Consider the following 19,657-nt stretch of genomic DNA (forward strand, 5'->3'; position numbering starts at 1 on the left):
GACGTCAAAATCACTCTTGCAATGATACTTCATGAAACAGGAGTAGAGTGATGCAGGAACCAGGACATTGGAAACAGTGATCCCGTGAAACAGTCAAGAGCCAAAGACAGCGTAGAGACCCGCTACTCTATATGCCCGATATACGTGGAAGTTAAGCAATGCATAAAGCAACCGGCTAAAATCCACGGCCGTCATATCACCCGGTGCGAGACATCAGCAGAGATAATCTACACAGCATCGGTCAGAAATGCTGGCAGTAACAACAGTGAACGTCAGTGAGTTGATAAGCCGCAATGAACCGTTGTAAAACGATTACGGTAAAAACCCTGTACCACGTGATGGCAACTGGATGACTTCTGGAACCAGCGGAAGTAGCGACTGTCTTGCATCGCCACCGGATATAGTGAACGATCTGTCGAATATCGCTGAACTTTCCTCGAGCAACAGATGGAATGATGCACGGGGTCCCAACACAAGTGACCGGACCAGTAGGACTGTCTTCATCACCAACCCGGAACGCTTGTAACGGCAAACAGCTTGGATGTAGACCACAGGTCTGCCAAGATGTCCGGCTTGTTGAAAGTCAAGAATGGATCGCTTCAGGTAAGCCGGTTGACGATAGTGTGCAACTGTAGTGGACATCGACGTCAGAAAAGATGTAAGGCAGACAAACATCAAAGCCGACGGCTGGAACAAGTCGTAATCATCTGGCATCCTGCACCTGAGGAGCTATGGATGCCAGGAAAACATCAAATAGGACAGCATGTACAAACATCTACACTGAACTGAAGCCGACTGGACATGCCGATCTGTAAGTTCTAGGAAGACGTCTGGTCCCGCCAGAAACAGCGTCATCCAAGGCCGGCGTCACACCGTTGAAGGATAGGTTGAAGATGGGATACGTTCGTTGTGACAAATGGGGAACGCCACAAACGAAGCCGACTCATGGAAACCGCGACATCGGATCAAGTCATCAAAACGGAAACCTTCTAGAATGGTGCCAGTGGATAGTGCAGTGACGAAAACATCTCATACACCGCAGCGAGACAATCCCTCAAAGCCATGTGGTTCACTGCGTCCAGATCTTCTATCACGGAAGGCGCCGACGCATCATCTGGAAAATCGCTCAGGAACCTGGCACAGGCAATTCAATCATATGTACTGACTGCATTCGGTGTGGACGGTCCAATGTACTGTCTGCAATCGGTGTGGACGGTCCAATGTACTGTCTGCAATCGGTGTGGACAGTCCGATGTACTGACTGCAAACGGAACACAGACCATGGACGGTCTCGTCAGGAGCCGGTGTAAACCCTGAACGTCAGATCAGCTGCCGACCGGTGTGGACGGTCCGATGTACTGACTGCAAACGGAAACACAGACCGTGGATGGTCCTGTCAAGAGCCGGTGTAAACCCTGAACGCTGGATCAGCTGCCGACCGGTGTGAATGGTTCGATGTACTGACTGCAAACGGAGACACGGACCGGCAGGAGCCGGTGGAAACCTGGATGCTGTACCACTTCGATCAATCACGGGGACGACGGTACCAAACAGTGAGCCGATGATGCAATCTTCCAGTTCGTTACAGGGCTCCGTTTGCTTGCTGGAAGAAGCGATCTGCACAGGTCGGTTACTGGTAGCCGTGTAAACTGACGGGGGGCCTGTGACAGCCAACGATCGAATAACGACATCTGCCGGTGGAACCTCCGTGGCGATCATCGAAACCGGACCCTTCTTGACTGGAACCGGTGGATGGGCCAGCGACAGTAGCATCTCATATATGACAGCCAGACAGTCCCTCAGTGATAGGTGGTCCACCGCATACAGATCTTCCAGCACCGCAGGAACCGATACATCATCAGAAAAGTCACATAGCACCCGTGAACCATGGCCCGATGGAGACCTGGATGGTCCCGTCTGGATACCGGAGAACCGGATCGTGGGCGGTCCTGTGTGGATACCGGAGAGCCGGACCGTGGACGGTCCCGTATGGATACTGTGGACCCCACATCCGTCGATAATCGTCGTAGAGGAACCGATGGAGCCGCTGGATTCCGTGGAGAAAAGCTTCGGCTTTGACCACTACAGTGACCCTCGCGCCCGCACCGTTGAAGAAAGGTCAGAAACGGTGATCCGAAGATGATGGACGTTTCGATGAAGAAATACCCTTCTTGGCCCACTTACTGGAACCCACTGGCCGCCGCTGGTGACTTCCGTGGAGCCGTAGGTCCTGGAGTTGTACTAGGTACCGCTTTCGATGAAGGGGGGGGGGGCACGCAGACGGAACCAGATCCCTCACCTGGAAGCAACCGCCGATATCGCTGTAAATATCAAGTCGGCTATGGAAGACGCCATAGATTCCGCCGGTGTAGAGTCAGTCTTCTTGGATCTGGTTGACAACATTTTCAAGTAGACTGCAAACTCCTACTCTCACAGCTGAAATCAAGCGTCACATCTAGTCTCCGAAGAGCAGGGCACTCGATACGAGGGACACAGCTCATGTGGATCGTCTCTAGACAGAAACTTCCGGCAACGAGTACAAGATATTTGTCGAGAAGTACAAACATCAGACATAATAACAATTTCTACAAAGAGAAATAATATAAAATCATTAACACAAAACCGGTAACAGGGCTGCCATCTTTGCAAATGGTGACCACACAACGTTAACCGGCAAACAACAATTTTGGTAGAAGCACACTGAAAACAAGTATTTACGCCAAAATAATACAACGATAAACATAACAACAGACGGTTACAAGAGTGTTGAACTCGGAAATTACTAGTATCTGACATGGTAAATAATTATCTCTGTTTAAAGAGAAATAAAAGACAACCATAAAAAACACAAAGTCGGTAACAGGGCCACCATCGTTGCAAATGGCGACCACACAACGTTCACCGGTAACAACAATTTTGGTAGAAAAAACACACTTGAAAACAAGTGTTTACACCAAAATAGTACAACGAGAAACATAACAACAATGACAGAAACGAATCCGTCAAATACACAAATAGTTATCACACAAAAAACCCAAGTTTGACTCCCAAGAACAGAGCCAAAAGAAACACATCCGACCAGTACAGCGAAGAGAAAAAGAAGGAAGCTATAGTCACATGACCGGAACTACAAGGGAGCATGCTGTAGAAGATTTAGACCATCCCATTATCTGTTGGGATGATCGGACCAGTCCACTTGCGTGGGGGGAAATGCACTTGTTTTGAGAACAGGTAATATTGAAAAGAAATACCTTTTGTATCATCTTCAATGATGGCGATACAAACCGTAATTTCTTGAAGCAGGTCATCAGTACACTGTGTGGCATGAAACAGTGGATCCAAGTGATCATGTGTTTCAGCAATCTTCAACATTCTCTGACAATCATAAGAAACATGGACATATTTACTGTTAAAAATGGAGGAAATTAAAACTAAGGATGTTAGTTTAAAATTTATTTGTAATTTAAAAAACATACAATTTAATCAACCCCATACATAATGATTGGTTAATTAACTTGAACCTATCAAAACTGTAATATGCTGGCAGTGGCTTCCCCAAGAATCTTTAGCTAAAAACAGAAATTACACAGGATATCACGTCATATTAAAACAAACTTGGATCCAGGACACTGCCTCACATCCTCCCCAGTTATGAAGCTGGTGGCTAAGTATATATTGCCTCCAGTTGAAAGGTGAATTAATAACAGCCCCCCACCACCACACTGATGGTATCTTCTACATACATACATACATACATACATATATGAAATTGAAATGATTTATACTAAGATTGTCACTGAATAATATGTAGTCAGAATGCAAATTTTTTCCAGTATGAGCCCAGTTATTATATTGCTATTCTAACTGATGCTTCCTTTATTGTAGCACGAGTACTTTTCAGCTTCTTTATTTAAGCTATGAACCTAAATTTGGAATAATACTATATTTTCTCCAAGGTAATATTTTCCATATTTCTGCCTGGGGCTAAAAATACAAACAAGAATCCAGGTATGCACTTAATTACATTATTCACCTTCAATGTCTTATGTATTTCCTTGTTCCTTATTAAAGTCTCGGCATAGAAACTGCTGTCTTCTTGTTTAAATAAGCGTTCAAAGCTGTAAAACAAATTCATCATTGATTTTGTAAAGAATACCACTATAGCAATACCATAAAACATCTCTGTTATGGACAATATTATACTATCCTGCTTATAGTTGCTGTTTACCCAATAACCAAAATTATTACATTCTTAACAATGTAAGATATATATTTTCTTTCTTTTTTAATTCTTAAAAGCATAAGAATTGATATTACTTACTGAAATGATCTTCTCAACAAAAATACAGACACTGTCATTAAAAAATAAACATTTGGGGAAAGGCTAACTTAAAGGCACATATATCAACAAGTTCACCGTGTACAAATAATATCCTTTGGGACTTCTCTCCTAAAACGGTACATCAATTTTTTTTACATTTTAACAAGTAATAGAACCAGTCAAGAAATAACTAAAACCACATGTTAACAACCTGGAGAGTAAAACCTCTTTTAAACTACTAGACAGGTCACCATTGTTGTATATCTTGTCCAACAAATACTTCACAAAGTCCCCAGACCACCAGAAGTTGTCAGCAGCATATTCAAAGATAACCTAAAATAGTTGGAAACAAAACAAATTTATCAATTTAGACAAATGGTAAAAGTCTTGACCTTAGTTGGTTTTAAAAAGACCTTTTCCCAACATGAGTCAAATTTTATATATTTAATTTGAATTTTAGGGTTAAATATTGTGAAGTACTTTATATTCTTATACATAATGTGTGGTGGAACAAATATTAAGGTGGACTCAATCTACTGACAAACAACTAAAAGACAGCTTGAAAACATTATCTCATAAAGACCACAGTGAGCATTTTTCTTTTACCTGCACTTTTCCAAAGAGAGGACAGTACATACCACAGCCTTTTATGTACCAGCTCTGGAACACTGGCTAGGGCAGGAGATAAAAAAAAAATCAAGCCCATTGAGTGTAATTGATTTTGAGATCCATCGAACCTGAAGTGAGCAACTTACCACTAAGCTATATTCCACCAAAAAACAATTATTGAATGAAAAAGACTAAAAAATAACTAAACAACATACATAATTTTAAATTAAATGACACAATTTAAAACAATTAAATTAATAAATAACACACCTCAAAACATACAGAGCAGTTCAGATCATCAAACTGAAAAACAAAAGGAATGAAATAATTCAGTTGATAGAATGTTATTAAAGTTTGTTTTTCCTTTTTCTTTTTCGACATCACTAGAACACACTGATTTATTAATCATTGGCTATTGGACGTCAAACATTTTGTAATAGAATAGCACATACCACAGCCTTTGATATATCAATCATGATGCACTGGCTGTAATGAGAAATAGCCCAATGGGCTCACCGATGGGGATTGATCCTAGACTGACTGTGCATCAGACAAGCGCTTTACCACTGGGCTACATCCCACCTCGAAATTCATTTTAACTTATTTTTGTGCTAATAATATATCCAAATAAGGTTCAAGCATGCAGTCCAGGACAGTAGGTTAGCAGTTAGTGGTTAGTGAGAGACAAGAGGGTGTAGTGGTTTAACACCTACCCACAAGAGTCGTCAAAACTTGCTCTGGGTGGGAGCCGGAACCGGGCTGCAAACCTTATGCCCGATGGCTTAACCAAGACACCACCACACAGCCTTACTAGTGAAGTATAAACTTGCTCTGGGTGGGAGCCGGTACCGGGCTGCAAACCTTATGCCCGATGGCTTAACCAAGACACCACCACACAGCCTTACTAGTGAAGTATAAACTTGCTCTGGGTGGGAGCCGGTACCGGGCTGTGAACCTTATGCCCGATGGCTTAACCAAGACACCACCACACAGCCTTACTAGTGAAGTATAAACTTGCTCTGGGTGGGGGCCGGTACCGGGCTGCAAACCGTATGCCCGATGACTTAACCAAGACACCACTACACAGCCTTACTAGTGAAGTATAAACTTGCTCTGGGTGGGGGCCGGTACCGGGCTGCAAACCGTATGCCCGATGGCTTAACCAAGACACCACTACACAGCCTTACTAGTGAAGTATAAACTTGCTCTGGGTGGGGGCCGGTACCGGGCTGCAAACCTTATGCCCGATGGCTTAACCAAGACACCACCACACAGCCTTACTAGTGAAGTATAAACTTGCTCTGGGTGGGGGCCGGTACCGGGCTGCAAACCGTATGCCCGATGGCTTAACCAAGACACCACCACACAGCCTTACTAGTGAAGTATAAACTTGCTCTGGGTGGGAGCCGGTACCGGGCTGCAAACCTTATGCCCGATGGCTTAACCAAGACACCACCACACAGCCTTACTAGTGAAGTATAAACTTGCTCTGGGTGGGAGCCGGTACCGGGCTGTGAACCTTATGCCCGATGGCTTAACCAAGACACCACTACACAGCCTTACTAGTGAAGTATAAACTTGCTCTGGGTGGGAGCCGGTACCGGGCTGTGAACCTTATGCCCGATGGCTTAACCAAGACACCACTACACAGCCTTACTAGTGAAGTATAAACTTGCTCTGGGTGGGAGCCGGTACCGGGCTGTGAACCTTATGCCCGATGGCTTAACCAAGACACCACTACACAGCCTTACTAGTGAAGTATAAACTTGCTCTGGGTGGGAGCCGGTACCGGGCTGTGAACCTTATGCCCGATGGCTTAACCAAGACACCACTACACAGCCTTACTAGTGAAGTATAAACTTGCTCTGGGTGGGAGCCGGTACCGGGCTGCAAACCTTATGCCCGATGGCTTAACCAAGACACCACTACACAGCCTTACTAGTGAAGTATAAACTTGCTCTGGGTGGGAGCCGGTACCGGGCTGCAAACCTTATGCCCGATGGCTTAACCAAGACACCACCACACAGCCTTACTAGTGAAGTATAAACTTGCTCTGGGTGGGAGCCGGTACCGGGCTGTGAACCTTATGCCCGATGGCTTAACCAAGACACCACCACACAGCCTTACTAGTGAAGTATAAACTTGCTCTGGGTGGGAGCCGGTACCGGGCTGTGAACCTTATGCCCGATGGCTTAACCAAGACACCACTACACAGCCTTACTAGTGAAGTATAAACTTGCTCTGGGTGGGAGCCGGTACCGGGCTGTGAACCTTATGCCCGATGGCTTAACCAAGACACCACTACACAGCCTTACTAGTGAAGTATAAACTTGCTCTGGGTGGGAGCCGGTACCGGGCTGTGAACCTTATGCCCGATGGCTTAACCAAGACACCACTACACAGCCTTACTAGTGAAGTATAAACTTGCTCTGGGTGGGAGCCGGTACCGGGCTGCAAACCTTATGCCCGATGGCTTAACCAAGACACCACTACACAGCCTTACTAGTGAAGTATAAACTTGCTCTGGGTGGGAGCCGGTACCGGGCTGCAAACCTTATGCCCGATGGCTTAACCAAGACACCACTACACAGCCTTACTAGTGAAGTATAAACTTGCTCTGGGTGGGAGCCGGTACCGGGCTGCAAACCTTATGCCCGATGGCTTAACCAAGACACCACTACACAGCCTTACTAGTGAAGTATAAACTTGCTCTGGGTGGGAGCCGGTACCGGGCTGCAAACCTTATGCCCGATGGCTTAACCAAGACACCACTACACAGCCTTACTAGTGAAGTATAAACTTGCTCTGGGTGGGAGCCGGTACCGGGCTGCAAACCTTATGCCCGATGGCTTAACCAAGACACCACCACACAGCCTTACTAGTGAAGTATAAACTTGCTCTGGGTGGGAGCCGGTACCGGGCTGCAAACCTTATGCCCGATGGCTTAACCAAGACACCACTACACAGCCTTACTAGTGAAGTATAAACTTGCTCTGGGTGGGAGCCGGTACCGGGCTGTGAACCTTATGCCCGATGGCTTAACCAAGACACCACTACACAGCCTTACTAGTGAAGTATAAACTTGCTCTGGGTGGGAGCCGGTACCGGGCTGCAAACCTTATGCCCGATGGCTTAACCAAGACACCACTACACAGCCTTACTAGTGAAGTATAAACTTGCTCTGGGTGGGAGCCGGTACCGGGCTGCAAACCTTATGCCCGATGGCTTAACCAAGACACCACTACACAGCCTTACTAGTGAAGTATAAACTTGCTCTGGGTGGGAGCCGGTACCGGGCTGCAAACCTTATGCCCGATGGCTTAACCAAGACACCACCACACAGCCTTACTAGTGAAGTATAAACTTGCTCTGGGTGGGAGCCGGTACCGGGCTGCAAACCTTATGCCCGATGGCTTAACCAAGACACCACCACACAGCCTTACTAGTGAAGTATAAACTTGCTCTGGGTGGGAGCCGGTACCGGGCTGCAAACCTTATGCCCGATGGCTTAACCAAGACACCACCACACAGCCTTACTAGTGAAGTATAAACTTGCTCTGGGTGGGAGCCGGTACCGGGCTGTGAACCTTATGCCCGATGGCTTAACCAAGACACCACTACACAGCCTTACTAGTGAAGTATAAACTTGCTCTGGGTGGGAGCCGGTACCGGGCTGTGAACCTTATGCCCGATGGCTTAACCAAGACACCACTACACAGCCTTACTAGTGAAGTATAAACTTGCTCTGGGTGGGAGCCGGTACCGGGCTGTGAACCTTATGCCCGATGGCTTAACCAAGACACCACTACACAGCCTTACTAGTGAAGTATAAACTTGCTCTGGGTGGGAGCCGGTACCGGGCTGTGAACCTTATGCCCGATGGCTTAACCAAGACACCACCACACAGCCTTACTAGTGAAGTATAAACTTGCTCTGGGTGGGAGCCGGTACCGGGCTGCAAACCTTATGCCCGATGGCTTAACCAAGACACCACCACACAGCCTTACTAGTGAAGTATAAACTTGCTCTGGGTGGGAGCCGGTACCGGGCTGTGAACCTTATGCCCGATGGCTTAACCAAGACACCACTACACAGCCTTACTAGTGAAGTATAAACTTGCTCTGGGTGGGAGCCGGTACCGGGCTGCAAACCTTATGCCCGATGGCTTAACCAAGACACCACTACACAGCCTTACTAGTGAAGTATAAACTTGCTCTGGGTGGGAGCCGGTACCGGGCTGCAAACCTTATGCCCGATGGCTTAACCAAGACACCACTACACAGCCTTACTAGTGAAGTATAAACTTGCTCTGGGTGGGAGCCGGTACCGGGCTGTGAACCTTATGCCCGATGGCTTAACCAAGACACCACTACACAGCCTTACTAGTGAAGTATAAACTTGCTCTGGGTGGGAGCCGGTACCGGGCTGTGAACCTTATGCCCGATGGCTTAACCAAGACACCACTACACAGCCTTACTAGTGAAGTATAAACTTGCTCTGGGTGGGAGCCGGTACCGGGCTGCAAACCTTATGCCCGATGGCTTAACCAAGACACCACCACACAGCCTTACTAGTGAAGTATAAACTTGCTCTGGGTGGGAGCCGGTACCGGGCTGCAAACCTTATGCCCGATGGCTTAACCAAGACACCACTACACAGCCTTACTAGTGAAGTATAAACTTGCTCTGGGTGGGAGCCGGTACCGGGCTGCAAACCTTATGCCCGATGGCTTAACCAAGACACCACTACACAGCCTTACTAGTGAAGTATAAACTTGCTCTGGGTGGGAGCCGGTACCGGGCTGCAAACCTTATGCCCGATGGCTTAACCAAGACACCACTACACAGCCTTACTAGTGAAGTATAAACTTGCTCTGGGTGGGAGCCGGTACCGGGCTGCAAACCTTATGCCCGATGGCTTAACCAAGACACCACCACACAGCCTTACTAGTGAAGTATAAACTTGCTCTGGGTGGGAGCCGGTACCGGGCTGTGAACCTTATGCCCGATGGCTTAACCAAGACACCACTACACAGCCTTACTAGTGAAGTATAAACTTGCTCTGGGTGGGAGCCGGTACCGGGCTGTGAACCTTATGCCCGATGGCTTAACCAAGACACCACTACACAGCCTTACTAGTGAAGTATAAACTTGCTCTGGGTGGGAGCCGGTACCGGGCTGTGAACCTTATGCCCGATGGCTTAACCAAGACACCACTACACAGCCTTACTAGTGAAGTATAAACTTGCTCTGGGTGGGAGCCGGTACCGGGCTGTGAACCTTATGCCCGATGGCTTAACCAAGACACCACTACACAGCCTTACTAGTGAAGTATAAACTTGCTCTGGGTGGGAGCCGGTACCGGGCTGCAAACCTTATGCCCGATGGCTTAACCAAGACACCACTACACAGCCTTACTAGTGAAGTATAAACTTGCTCTGGGTGGGAGCCGGTACCGGGCTGCAAACCTTATGCCCGATGGCTTAACCAAGACACCACCACACAGCCTTACTAGTGAAGTATAAACTTGCTCTGGGTGGGAGCCGGTACCGGGCTGCAAACCTTATGCCCGATGGCTTAACCAAGACACCACCACACAGCCTTACTAGTGAAGTATAAACTTGCTCTGGGTGGGAGCCGGTACCGGGCTGCAAACCTTATGCCCGATGGCTTAACCAAGACACCACTACACAGCCTTACTAGTGAAGTATAAACTTGCTCTGGGTGGGAGCCGGTACCGGGCTGCAAACCTTATGCCCGATGGCTTAACCAAGACACCACTACACAGCCTTACTAGTGAAGTATAAACTTGCTCTGGGTGGGAGCCGGTACCGGGCTGTGAACCTTATGCCCGATGGCTTAACCAAGACACCACTACACAGCCTTACTAGTGAAGTATAAACTTGCTCTGGGTGGGAGCCGGTACCGGGCTGCAAACCTTATGCCCGATGGCTTAACCAAGACACCACCACACAGCCTTACTAGTGAAGTATAAACTTGCTCTGGGTGGGAGCCGGTACCGGGCTGCAAACCTTATGCCCGATGGCTTAACCAAGACACCACCACACAGCCTTACTAGTGAAGTATAAACTTGCTCTGGGTGGGAGCCGGTACCGGGCTGCAAACCTTATGCCCGATGGCTTAACCAAGACACCACCACACAGCCTTACTAGTGAAGTATAAACTTGCTCTGGGTGGGAGCCGGTACCGGGCTGTGAACCTTATGCCCGATGGCTTAACCAAGACACCACTACACAGCCTTACTAGTGAAGTATAAACTTGCTCTGGGTGGGAGCCGGTACCGGGCTGTGAACCTTATGCCCGATGGCTTAACCAAGACACCACTACACAGCCTTACTAGTGAAGTATAAACTTGCTCTGGGTGGGAGCCGGTACCGGGCTGCAAACCTTATGCCCGATGGCTTAACCAAGACACCACTACACAGCCTTACTAGTGAAGTATAAACTTGCTCTGGGTGGGAGCCGGTACCGGGCTGCAAACCTTATGCCCGATGGCTTAACCAAGACACCACTACACAGCCTTACTAGTGAAGTATAAACTTGCTCTGGGTGGGAGCCGGTACCGGGCTGCAAACCTTATGCCCGATGGCTTAACCAAGACACCACTACACAGCCTTACTAGTGAAGTATAAACTTGCTCTGGGTGGGAGCCGGTACCGGGCTGCAAACCTTATGCCCGATGGCTTAACCAAGACACCACTACACAGCCTTACTAGTGAAGTATAAACTTGCTCTGGGTGGGAGCCGGTACCGGGCTGCAAACCTTATGCCCGATGGCTTAACCAAGACACCACCACACAGCCTTACTAGTGAAGTATAAACTTGCTCTGGGTGGGAGCCGGTACCGGGCTGCAAACCTTATGCCCGATGGCTTAACCAAGACACCACTACACAGCCTTACTAGTGAAGTATAAACTTGCTCTGGGTGGGAGCCGGTACCGGGCTGTGAACCTTATGCCCGATGGCTTAACCAAGACACCACTACACAGCCTTACTAGTGAAGTATAAACTTGCTCTGGGTGGGAGCCGGTACCGGGCTGCAAACCTTATGCCCGATGGCTTAACCAAGACACCACTACACAGCCTTACTAGTGAAGTATAAACTTGCTCTGGGTGGGAGCCGGTACCGGGCTGTGAACCTTATGCCCGATGGCTTAACCAAGACACCACTACACAGCCTTACTAGTGAAGTATAAACTTGCTCTGGGTGGGAGCCGGTACCGGGCTGTGAACCTTATGCCCGATGGCTTAACCAAGACACCACTACACAGCCTTACTAGTGAAGTATAAACTTGCTCTGGGTGGGAGCCGGTACCGGGCTGTGAACCTTATGCCCGATGGCTTAACCAAGACACCACTACACAGCCTTACTAGTGAAGTATAAACTTGCTCTGGGTGGGAGCCGGTACCGGGCTGTGAACCTTATGCCCGATGGCTTAACCAAGACACCACTACACAGCCTTACTAGTGAAGTATAAACTTGCTCTGGGTGGGAGCCGGTACCGGGCTGCAAACCTTATGCCCGATGGCTTAACCAAGACACCACTACACAGCCTTACTAGTGAAGTATAAACTTGCTCTGGGTGGGAGCCGGTACCGGGCTGCAAACCTTATGCCCGATGGCTTAACCAAGACACCACTACACAGCCTTACTAGTGAAGTATAAACTTGCTCTGGGTGGGAGCCGGTACCGGGCTGCAAACCTTATGCCCGATGGCTTAACCAAGACACCACCACACAGCCTTACTAGTGAAGTATAAACTTGCTCTGGGTGGGAGCCGGTACCGGGCTGCAAACCTTATGCCCGATGGCTTAACCAAGACACCACTACACAGCCTTACTAGTGAAGTATAAACTTGCTCTGGGTGGGAGCCGGTACCGGGCTGCAAACCTTATGCCCGATGGCTTAACCAAGACACCACCACACAGCCTTACTAGTGAAGTATAAACTTGCTCTGGGTGGGAGCCGGTACCGGGCTGCGAACCTTATGCCCGATGGCTTAACCAAGACACCACTACACAGCCTTACTAGTGAAGTATAAACTTGCTCTGGGTGGGAGCCGGTACCGGGCTGTGAACCTTATGCCCGATGGCTTAACCAAGACACCACTACACAGCCTTACTAGTGAAGTATAAACTTGCTCTGGGTGGGAGCCGGTACCGGGCTGTGAACCTTATGCCCGATGGCTTAACCAAGACACCACTACACAGCCTTACTAGTGAAGTATAAACTTGCTCTGGGTGGGAGCCGGTACCGGGCTGTGAACCTTATGCCCGATGGCTTAACCAAGACACCACTACACAGCCTTACTAGTGAAGTATAAACTTGCTCTGGGTGGGAGCCGGTACCGGGCTGTGAACCTTATGCCCGATGGCTTAACCAAGACACCACTACACAGCCTTACTAGTGAAGTATAAACTTGCTCTGGGTGGGAGCCGGTACCGGGCTGCAAACCGTATGCCCGATGGCTTAACCAAGACACCACTATGCCCGATGGCTTAACCAAGACAACCACTACACAGCCTTACTAGTGAAGTATAAACTTGCTCTGGGTGGGAGCCGGTACCGGGCTGTGAACCTTATGCCCGATGGCTTAACCAAGACACCACCACACAGCCTTACTAGTGAAGTATAAACTTGCTCTGGGTGGGAGCCGGTACCGGGCTGCAAACCTTATGCCCGATGGCTTAACCAAGACACCACTACACAGCCTTACTAGTGAAGTATAAACTTGCTCTGGGTGGGAGCCGGTACCGGGCTGTGAACCTTATGCCCGATGGCTTAACCAAGACACCACTACACAGCCTTACTAGTGAAGTATAAACTTGCTCTGGGTGGGAGCCGGTACCGGGCTGTGAACCTTATGCCCGATGGCTTAACCAAGACACCACTACACAGCCTTACTAGTGAAGTATAAACTTGCTCTGGGTGGGAGCCGGTACCGGGCTGTGAACCTTATGCCCGATGGCTTAACCAAGACACCACTACACAGCCTTACTAGTGAAGTATAAACTTGCTCTGGGTGGGAGCCGGTACCGGGCTGCAAACCTTATGCCCGATGGCTTAACCAAGACACCACTACACAGCCTTACTAGTGAAGTATAAACTTGCTCTGGGTGGGAGCCGGTACCGGGCTGTGAACCTTATGCCCGATGGCTTAACCAAGACACCACCACACAGCCTTACTAGTGAAGTATAAACTTGCTCTGGGTGGGAGCCGGTACCGGGCTGCAAACCTTATGCCCGATGGCTTAACCAAGACACCACCACACAGCCTTACTAGTGAAGTATAAACTTGCTCTGGGTGGGAGCCGGTACCGGGCTGCAAACCTTATGCCCGATGGCTTAACCAAGACACCACTACACAGCCTTACTAGTGAAGTATAAACTTGCTCTGGGTGGGAGCCGGTACCGGGCTGCAAACCTTATGCCCGATGGCTTAACCAAGACACCACCACACAGCCTTACTAGTGAAGTATAAACTTGCTCTGGGTGGGAGCCGGTACCGGGCTGCGAACCTTATGCCCGATGGCTTAACCAAGACACCACTACACAGCCTTACTAGTGAAGTATAAACTTGCTCTGGGTGGGAGCCGGTACCGGGCTGTGAACCTTATGCCCGATGGCTTAACCAAGACACCACTACACAGCCTTACTAGTGAAGTATAAACTTGCTCTGGGTGGGAGCCGGTACCGGGCTGTGAACCTTATGCCCGATGGCTTAACCAAGACACCACTACACAGCCTTACTAGTGAAGTATAAACTTGCTCTGGGTGGGAGCCGGTACCGGGCTGCAAACCGTATGCCCGATGGCTTAACCAAGACACCACTACACAGCCTTACTAGTGAAGTATAAACTTGCTCTGGGTGGGAGCCGGTACCGGGCTGTGAACCTTATGCCCGATGGCTTAACCAAGACACCACTACACAGCCTTACTAGTGAAGTATAAACTTGCTCTGGGTGGGAGCCGGTACCGGGCTGTAAACCTTATGCCCGATGGCTTAACCAAGACACCACTACACAGCCTTACTAGTGAAGTATAAACTTGCTCTGGGTGGGAGCCGGTACCGGGCTGCAAACCGTATGCCCGATGGCTTAACCAAGACACCACTACACAGCCTTACTAGTGAAGTATAAACTTGCTCTGGGTGGGAGCCGGTACCGGGCTGTGAACCGTATGCCCGATGGCTTAACCAAGACACCACCACACAGCCTTACTAGTGAAGTATAAACTTGCTCTGGGTGGGAGCCGGTACCGGGCTGCAAACCTTATGCCCGATGGCTTAACCAAGACACCACTACACAGCCTTACTAGTGAAGTATAAACTTGCTCTGGGTGGGAGCCGGTACCGGGCTGTGAACCTTATGCCCGATGGCTTAACCAAGACACCACTACACAGCCTTACTAGTGAAGTATAAACTTGCTCTGGGTGGGAGCCGGTACCGGGCTGTGAACCTTATGCCCGATGGCTTAACCAAGACACCACTACACAGCCTTACTAGTGAAGTATAAACTTGCTCTGGGTGGGAGCCGGTACCGGGCTGCAAACCGTATGCCCGATGGCTTAACCAAGACACCACTACACAGCCTTACTAGTGAAGTATAAACTTGCTCTGGGTGGGAGCCGGTACCGGGCTGTGAACCTTATGCCCGATGGCTTAACCAAGACACCACTACACAGCCTTACTAGTGAAGTATAAACTTGCTCTGGGTGGGAGCCGGTACCGGGCTGTGAACCTTATGCCCGATGGCTTAACCAAGACACCACTACACAGCCTTACTAGTGAAGTATAAACTTGCTCTGGGTGGGAGCCGGTACCGGGCTGCAAACCGTATGCCCGATGGCTTAACCAAGACACCACTACACAGCCTTACTAGTGAAGTATAAACTTGCTCTGGGTGGGAGCCGGTACCGGGCTGTGAACCGTATGCCCGATGGCTTAACCAAGACACCACCACACAGCCTTACTAGTGAAGTATAAACTTGCTCTGGGTGGGAGCCGGTACCGGGCTGCAAACCTTATGCCCGATGGCTTAACCAAGACACCACTACACAGCCTTACTAGTGAAGTATAAACTTGCTCTGGGTGGGAGCCGGTACCGGGCTGTGAACCGTATGCCCGATGGCTTAACCAAGACACCACCACACAGCCTTACTAGTGAAGTATAAACTTGCTCTGGGTGGGAGCCGGTACCGGGCTGTGAACCTTATGCCCGATGGCTTAACCAAGACACCACCACACAGCCTTACTAGTGAAGTATGTTATTTTGTCCTATTAAATTAAGGATGAGAATGTTGGATAAAAAAACTAATATACTATTACATAAATGAAATAATCACTTTGAGTAAAAGTAAAGTAAAGTTTGTTTTATTTAACGACGCCGCTAGAGCGCATTGATTTTTTATCTTATCATCGGCTATTGGACGTCAAACATATGGTCATTCTGACACTGTTTTTAGAGGAAACCCGCTGTCGCCACATAGGCTACTCTTTTTACGACAGGCAGCAAGGGATCTTTTATTTGTACTTCCCACAGGCAGGATAGCACAAACCATGGCCTTTGTTGAACCAGTTATGGATCACTGGTCAGTGCAAGTGGTTTACACCTACCCACTGAGCCTTGCGGAGCACATTGAGTATGTCAAGTGTTGAGGAATTAGTGGAATGTGCTTGTAAAATAAATACATAATTATATGAACCAATAAATATATCTATGGTCCACAATCCAAATTCAAGAATGTTGTAATATCCTAATGTTATTAGCAGCTCAAATATCATTTTACCTCCTAATAAAAGAAATTCCTTGGACAACTTTACTGGAGGGTAATATCCAGTTTGGGCTACTAGAAACATTAGAATGACTAGAAAAGCATTTGATATATAGATATTGATTTTCTAAATAAGAATATGTAATTTCAGTTGTTAAAAAAAGATATATTAATTTTTTTAAAGTTATAATACAAGCAAACTTAGGATAGACATTTTAAAGTGACAGATAGAAAATGACAATGAGAATAGTCTCTGTAACAATACCTGTATAGTACGACCAGGCCACTGCAACTTGCTGACAAATCTGGCAGCCATTTTCCTAATGGATGAATCCACATCTTCTAACAAAGTAACAGTGGAATCAATGAGACTGAAAGGAAAATACGCATAGACATGGTGATTGTACAGACATTTACAAAAAATCACAATTACATTTTTGAGCTGTAAAATTAAATATGTGTTCAAAATGCTTAAAAATAACAAATATACTCAATTTTTTTAAATTTATAAAATATGTTTAAAACATGAATTGACTTTAAAAATCACTAATATAATAAATTTTACATACTGTACATTTAAATAAAAACTAAAAAAGTTCATTGTTTAATAAAAATGAACTATGAATAAAAGGGAAGGGACCAAACACTATCATCCCGAATATCTGCCCCTAATATAAAAAAACCCACATTCTTTCCATGGTGATACTAACCAGACAGCTGACGATGCCATCTGTGAACGTGGTAATGTCTGAATAAACTGTAGAAGATTATTTCCACAGATCACTAGTCCCTGAGCAGACGCCAGACGGAAGTTTTCATTCTGATGTGACCTAGCTGCCTCCATGATCTTCAAACACCAATCACTCATGGCTATTCGTCTGAAATAAAAACAGTGTCATTCAGCAGTGTGTTCATTATCAGTCTGAGAAAGTATGCAGCAATATCTGCAGTGAGGTGTATAACTGTAAACATGAACCATAGGTGGCAGTGACATCAACATGTTCATAAAAAATCACCACCTGCTACCTTCAAATGAACATTCTTATTCAGTGTTAGGGTGGATGCAGGATTTTTCTATGGAGTAGGTGCAACTTAACACAGACACTTGCAATATGCCAAAGTACAAAAACAAGCACTTATGGCAGTCTCACTCAAGAAATGGCCAGCTGTGATATATATGTCATCATCCCTATTAAAAAGAATGCATTGTATAGAGGTGGTAGCAAAATTAGTAATGACGTGTATGCTTGTGAACATATTGATAATAGGTAACATGTTTTCTTTTCAAAATTACACTCAATCTGACCTACACATTAGTTTATTCTATTCCCCTCCCCACCACTGCAATAGTTTGGTGTTATCAAGAGCCAACATATAGCTAAGATCTTTCCTTTTGTCAATACAACTGCTAATCATTTGTCTTTAACTTCCTTTCTGTTTTCCAATGAACTAAGTATTAGAATGCAGCAGGAAGGTAAGATTAAATAAAAAAAGAAGAAAACAAATGCTTTATTTAATGACTCACTTAACACATTTTAATCATTAATATGGCATCTAACATATGGTTAAGGACCACATAGATAATTAGAAAGCAAACCCATTACCATCACACAATTCGCTACTCTTTTCGATTAGTAGTAAGGGATCTTTTATATGCACCATCCCATAGACAAGATAGTATATATCATGGCCTTTGTTATACCAGTTTTGGAGCACTGGCTTTCAAAAGTATGAAATGAGATTCAATCCTAGTAATAGACAAAACAGAGAATCTATAAAGTAAATAAAATAGGGAATCATAAAATGAGCTAATTTTTATAAATGATATAAATAAGACCCTAGTACTTACAATGGATCACTCTGATAGGTGTCTGTACATGCCACAATCTTCCTCATCCAGATTGCTTTTGCTGGAAGCAGAGCTGCCCTGATGCTGGCTTTGTTACTGAATGCCTGCTCCAGACGAGTGAATTCAGTGTGTGTGAGAGGACAGTTCGATTCCGCTGGGTTCCTCAGGCCAAACTCGGTGATCACACTCAGTGATGTCAGCACTAGAGGTGTTGCACTCTCTTCTGATACTACCGACCATATGACATCCTGTGAAGGAAAATTAATAGAACATTTGTTTACTGATACAGCTATCTGATGTCTACTATTTGGTTGTTTTAACATAAATCTGTTCGAAAAATATAGAAACCTTCTGAAATCTTTCGTATGCACTTTCCCACAGAAAGGATTGTGCAAACCAAGTCCTTTGCTGTACCAAGCATTAGGCATTGATTGGGACATGAAAACAAGAATTCTGCAGAATTAAATGTTTTGCCCAACGTAAACTTTGTTTTTGCCTTAATGAAGAGTTTCTCACAAACTATAAGTCCCGAGTCAATGCAACTACAGTGAAACTCCTCTAAACTGGACACCCTTGGGACCAAGTAAAAGGTCCGGTTTTAAGAGTTCTCTGGTTTAGAGAGGTTCCCTTCTATACAGATATTTAAAAAGTGGCCATGAAAAATGTCCAGTTTTGAGGGGATTCCGGTTTATTGAGGGTCCGGTTTTCAGAGGTTTCACTGTGTGTGTGTATATATATATATATATATGTATGTACCTGTAAAGCCTGACTCAAGGAATCAAAGAGACGTTGGTTTGTGTTAGACAACTTCAATAAGCAGTTTTAAGTTTAACACACCATCTTAATCTCCAGGCTTAATAATTAATATATATTCAGTAGGGTTATTGGGTTTTTTTTAAGAGGGCCATTTGATATACCTGTAAAGCCTGACTCAAGGAATCAAAGAGACGTTGGTTTGTGTTAGACAACTTCAATAAGCAGTTTTAAGTTTAACACACCATCTTAATCTCCAGGCTTAATAATTAATATATATTCAGTAGGGTTATTGGGTTTTTTTAGAGGGCCATTTGATATACCTGTAAAG

General features: G+C 46.5%; 1 protein-coding gene across 1 annotated transcript in view; it reads right to left on the minus strand.

Moving 5' to 3' along the window:
• Positions 1 to 19,657, minus strand: part of LOC121369794 (thyroid adenoma-associated protein homolog) — a 49,643-nt gene that overhangs the window by 4,514 nt on the left and 25,472 nt on the right. Inside the window, exons 24-30 of the mRNA XM_041494868.1 lie at positions 18,574 to 18,821; positions 17,435 to 17,602; positions 16,990 to 17,095; positions 5,201 to 5,233; positions 4,533 to 4,654; positions 4,034 to 4,118; positions 3,252 to 3,375 (exon numbers count right to left, since the gene is read on the minus strand). Of these exons, the coding sequence (XP_041350802.1) occupies positions 3,252 to 3,375; positions 4,034 to 4,118; positions 4,533 to 4,654; positions 5,201 to 5,233; positions 16,990 to 17,095; positions 17,435 to 17,602; positions 18,574 to 18,821 (886 nt within the window). The remainder of the gene's footprint in view (positions 1 to 3,251; positions 3,376 to 4,033; positions 4,119 to 4,532; positions 4,655 to 5,200; positions 5,234 to 16,989; positions 17,096 to 17,434; positions 17,603 to 18,573; positions 18,822 to 19,657) is intronic.

This window comes from Gigantopelta aegis, chromosome 4 (genome assembly GCF_016097555.1).
Source record: "Gigantopelta aegis isolate Gae_Host chromosome 4, Gae_host_genome, whole genome shotgun sequence".
In the NCBI taxonomy this organism is placed as follows: domain Eukaryota; kingdom Metazoa; phylum Mollusca; class Gastropoda; order Neomphalida; family Peltospiridae; genus Gigantopelta; species Gigantopelta aegis.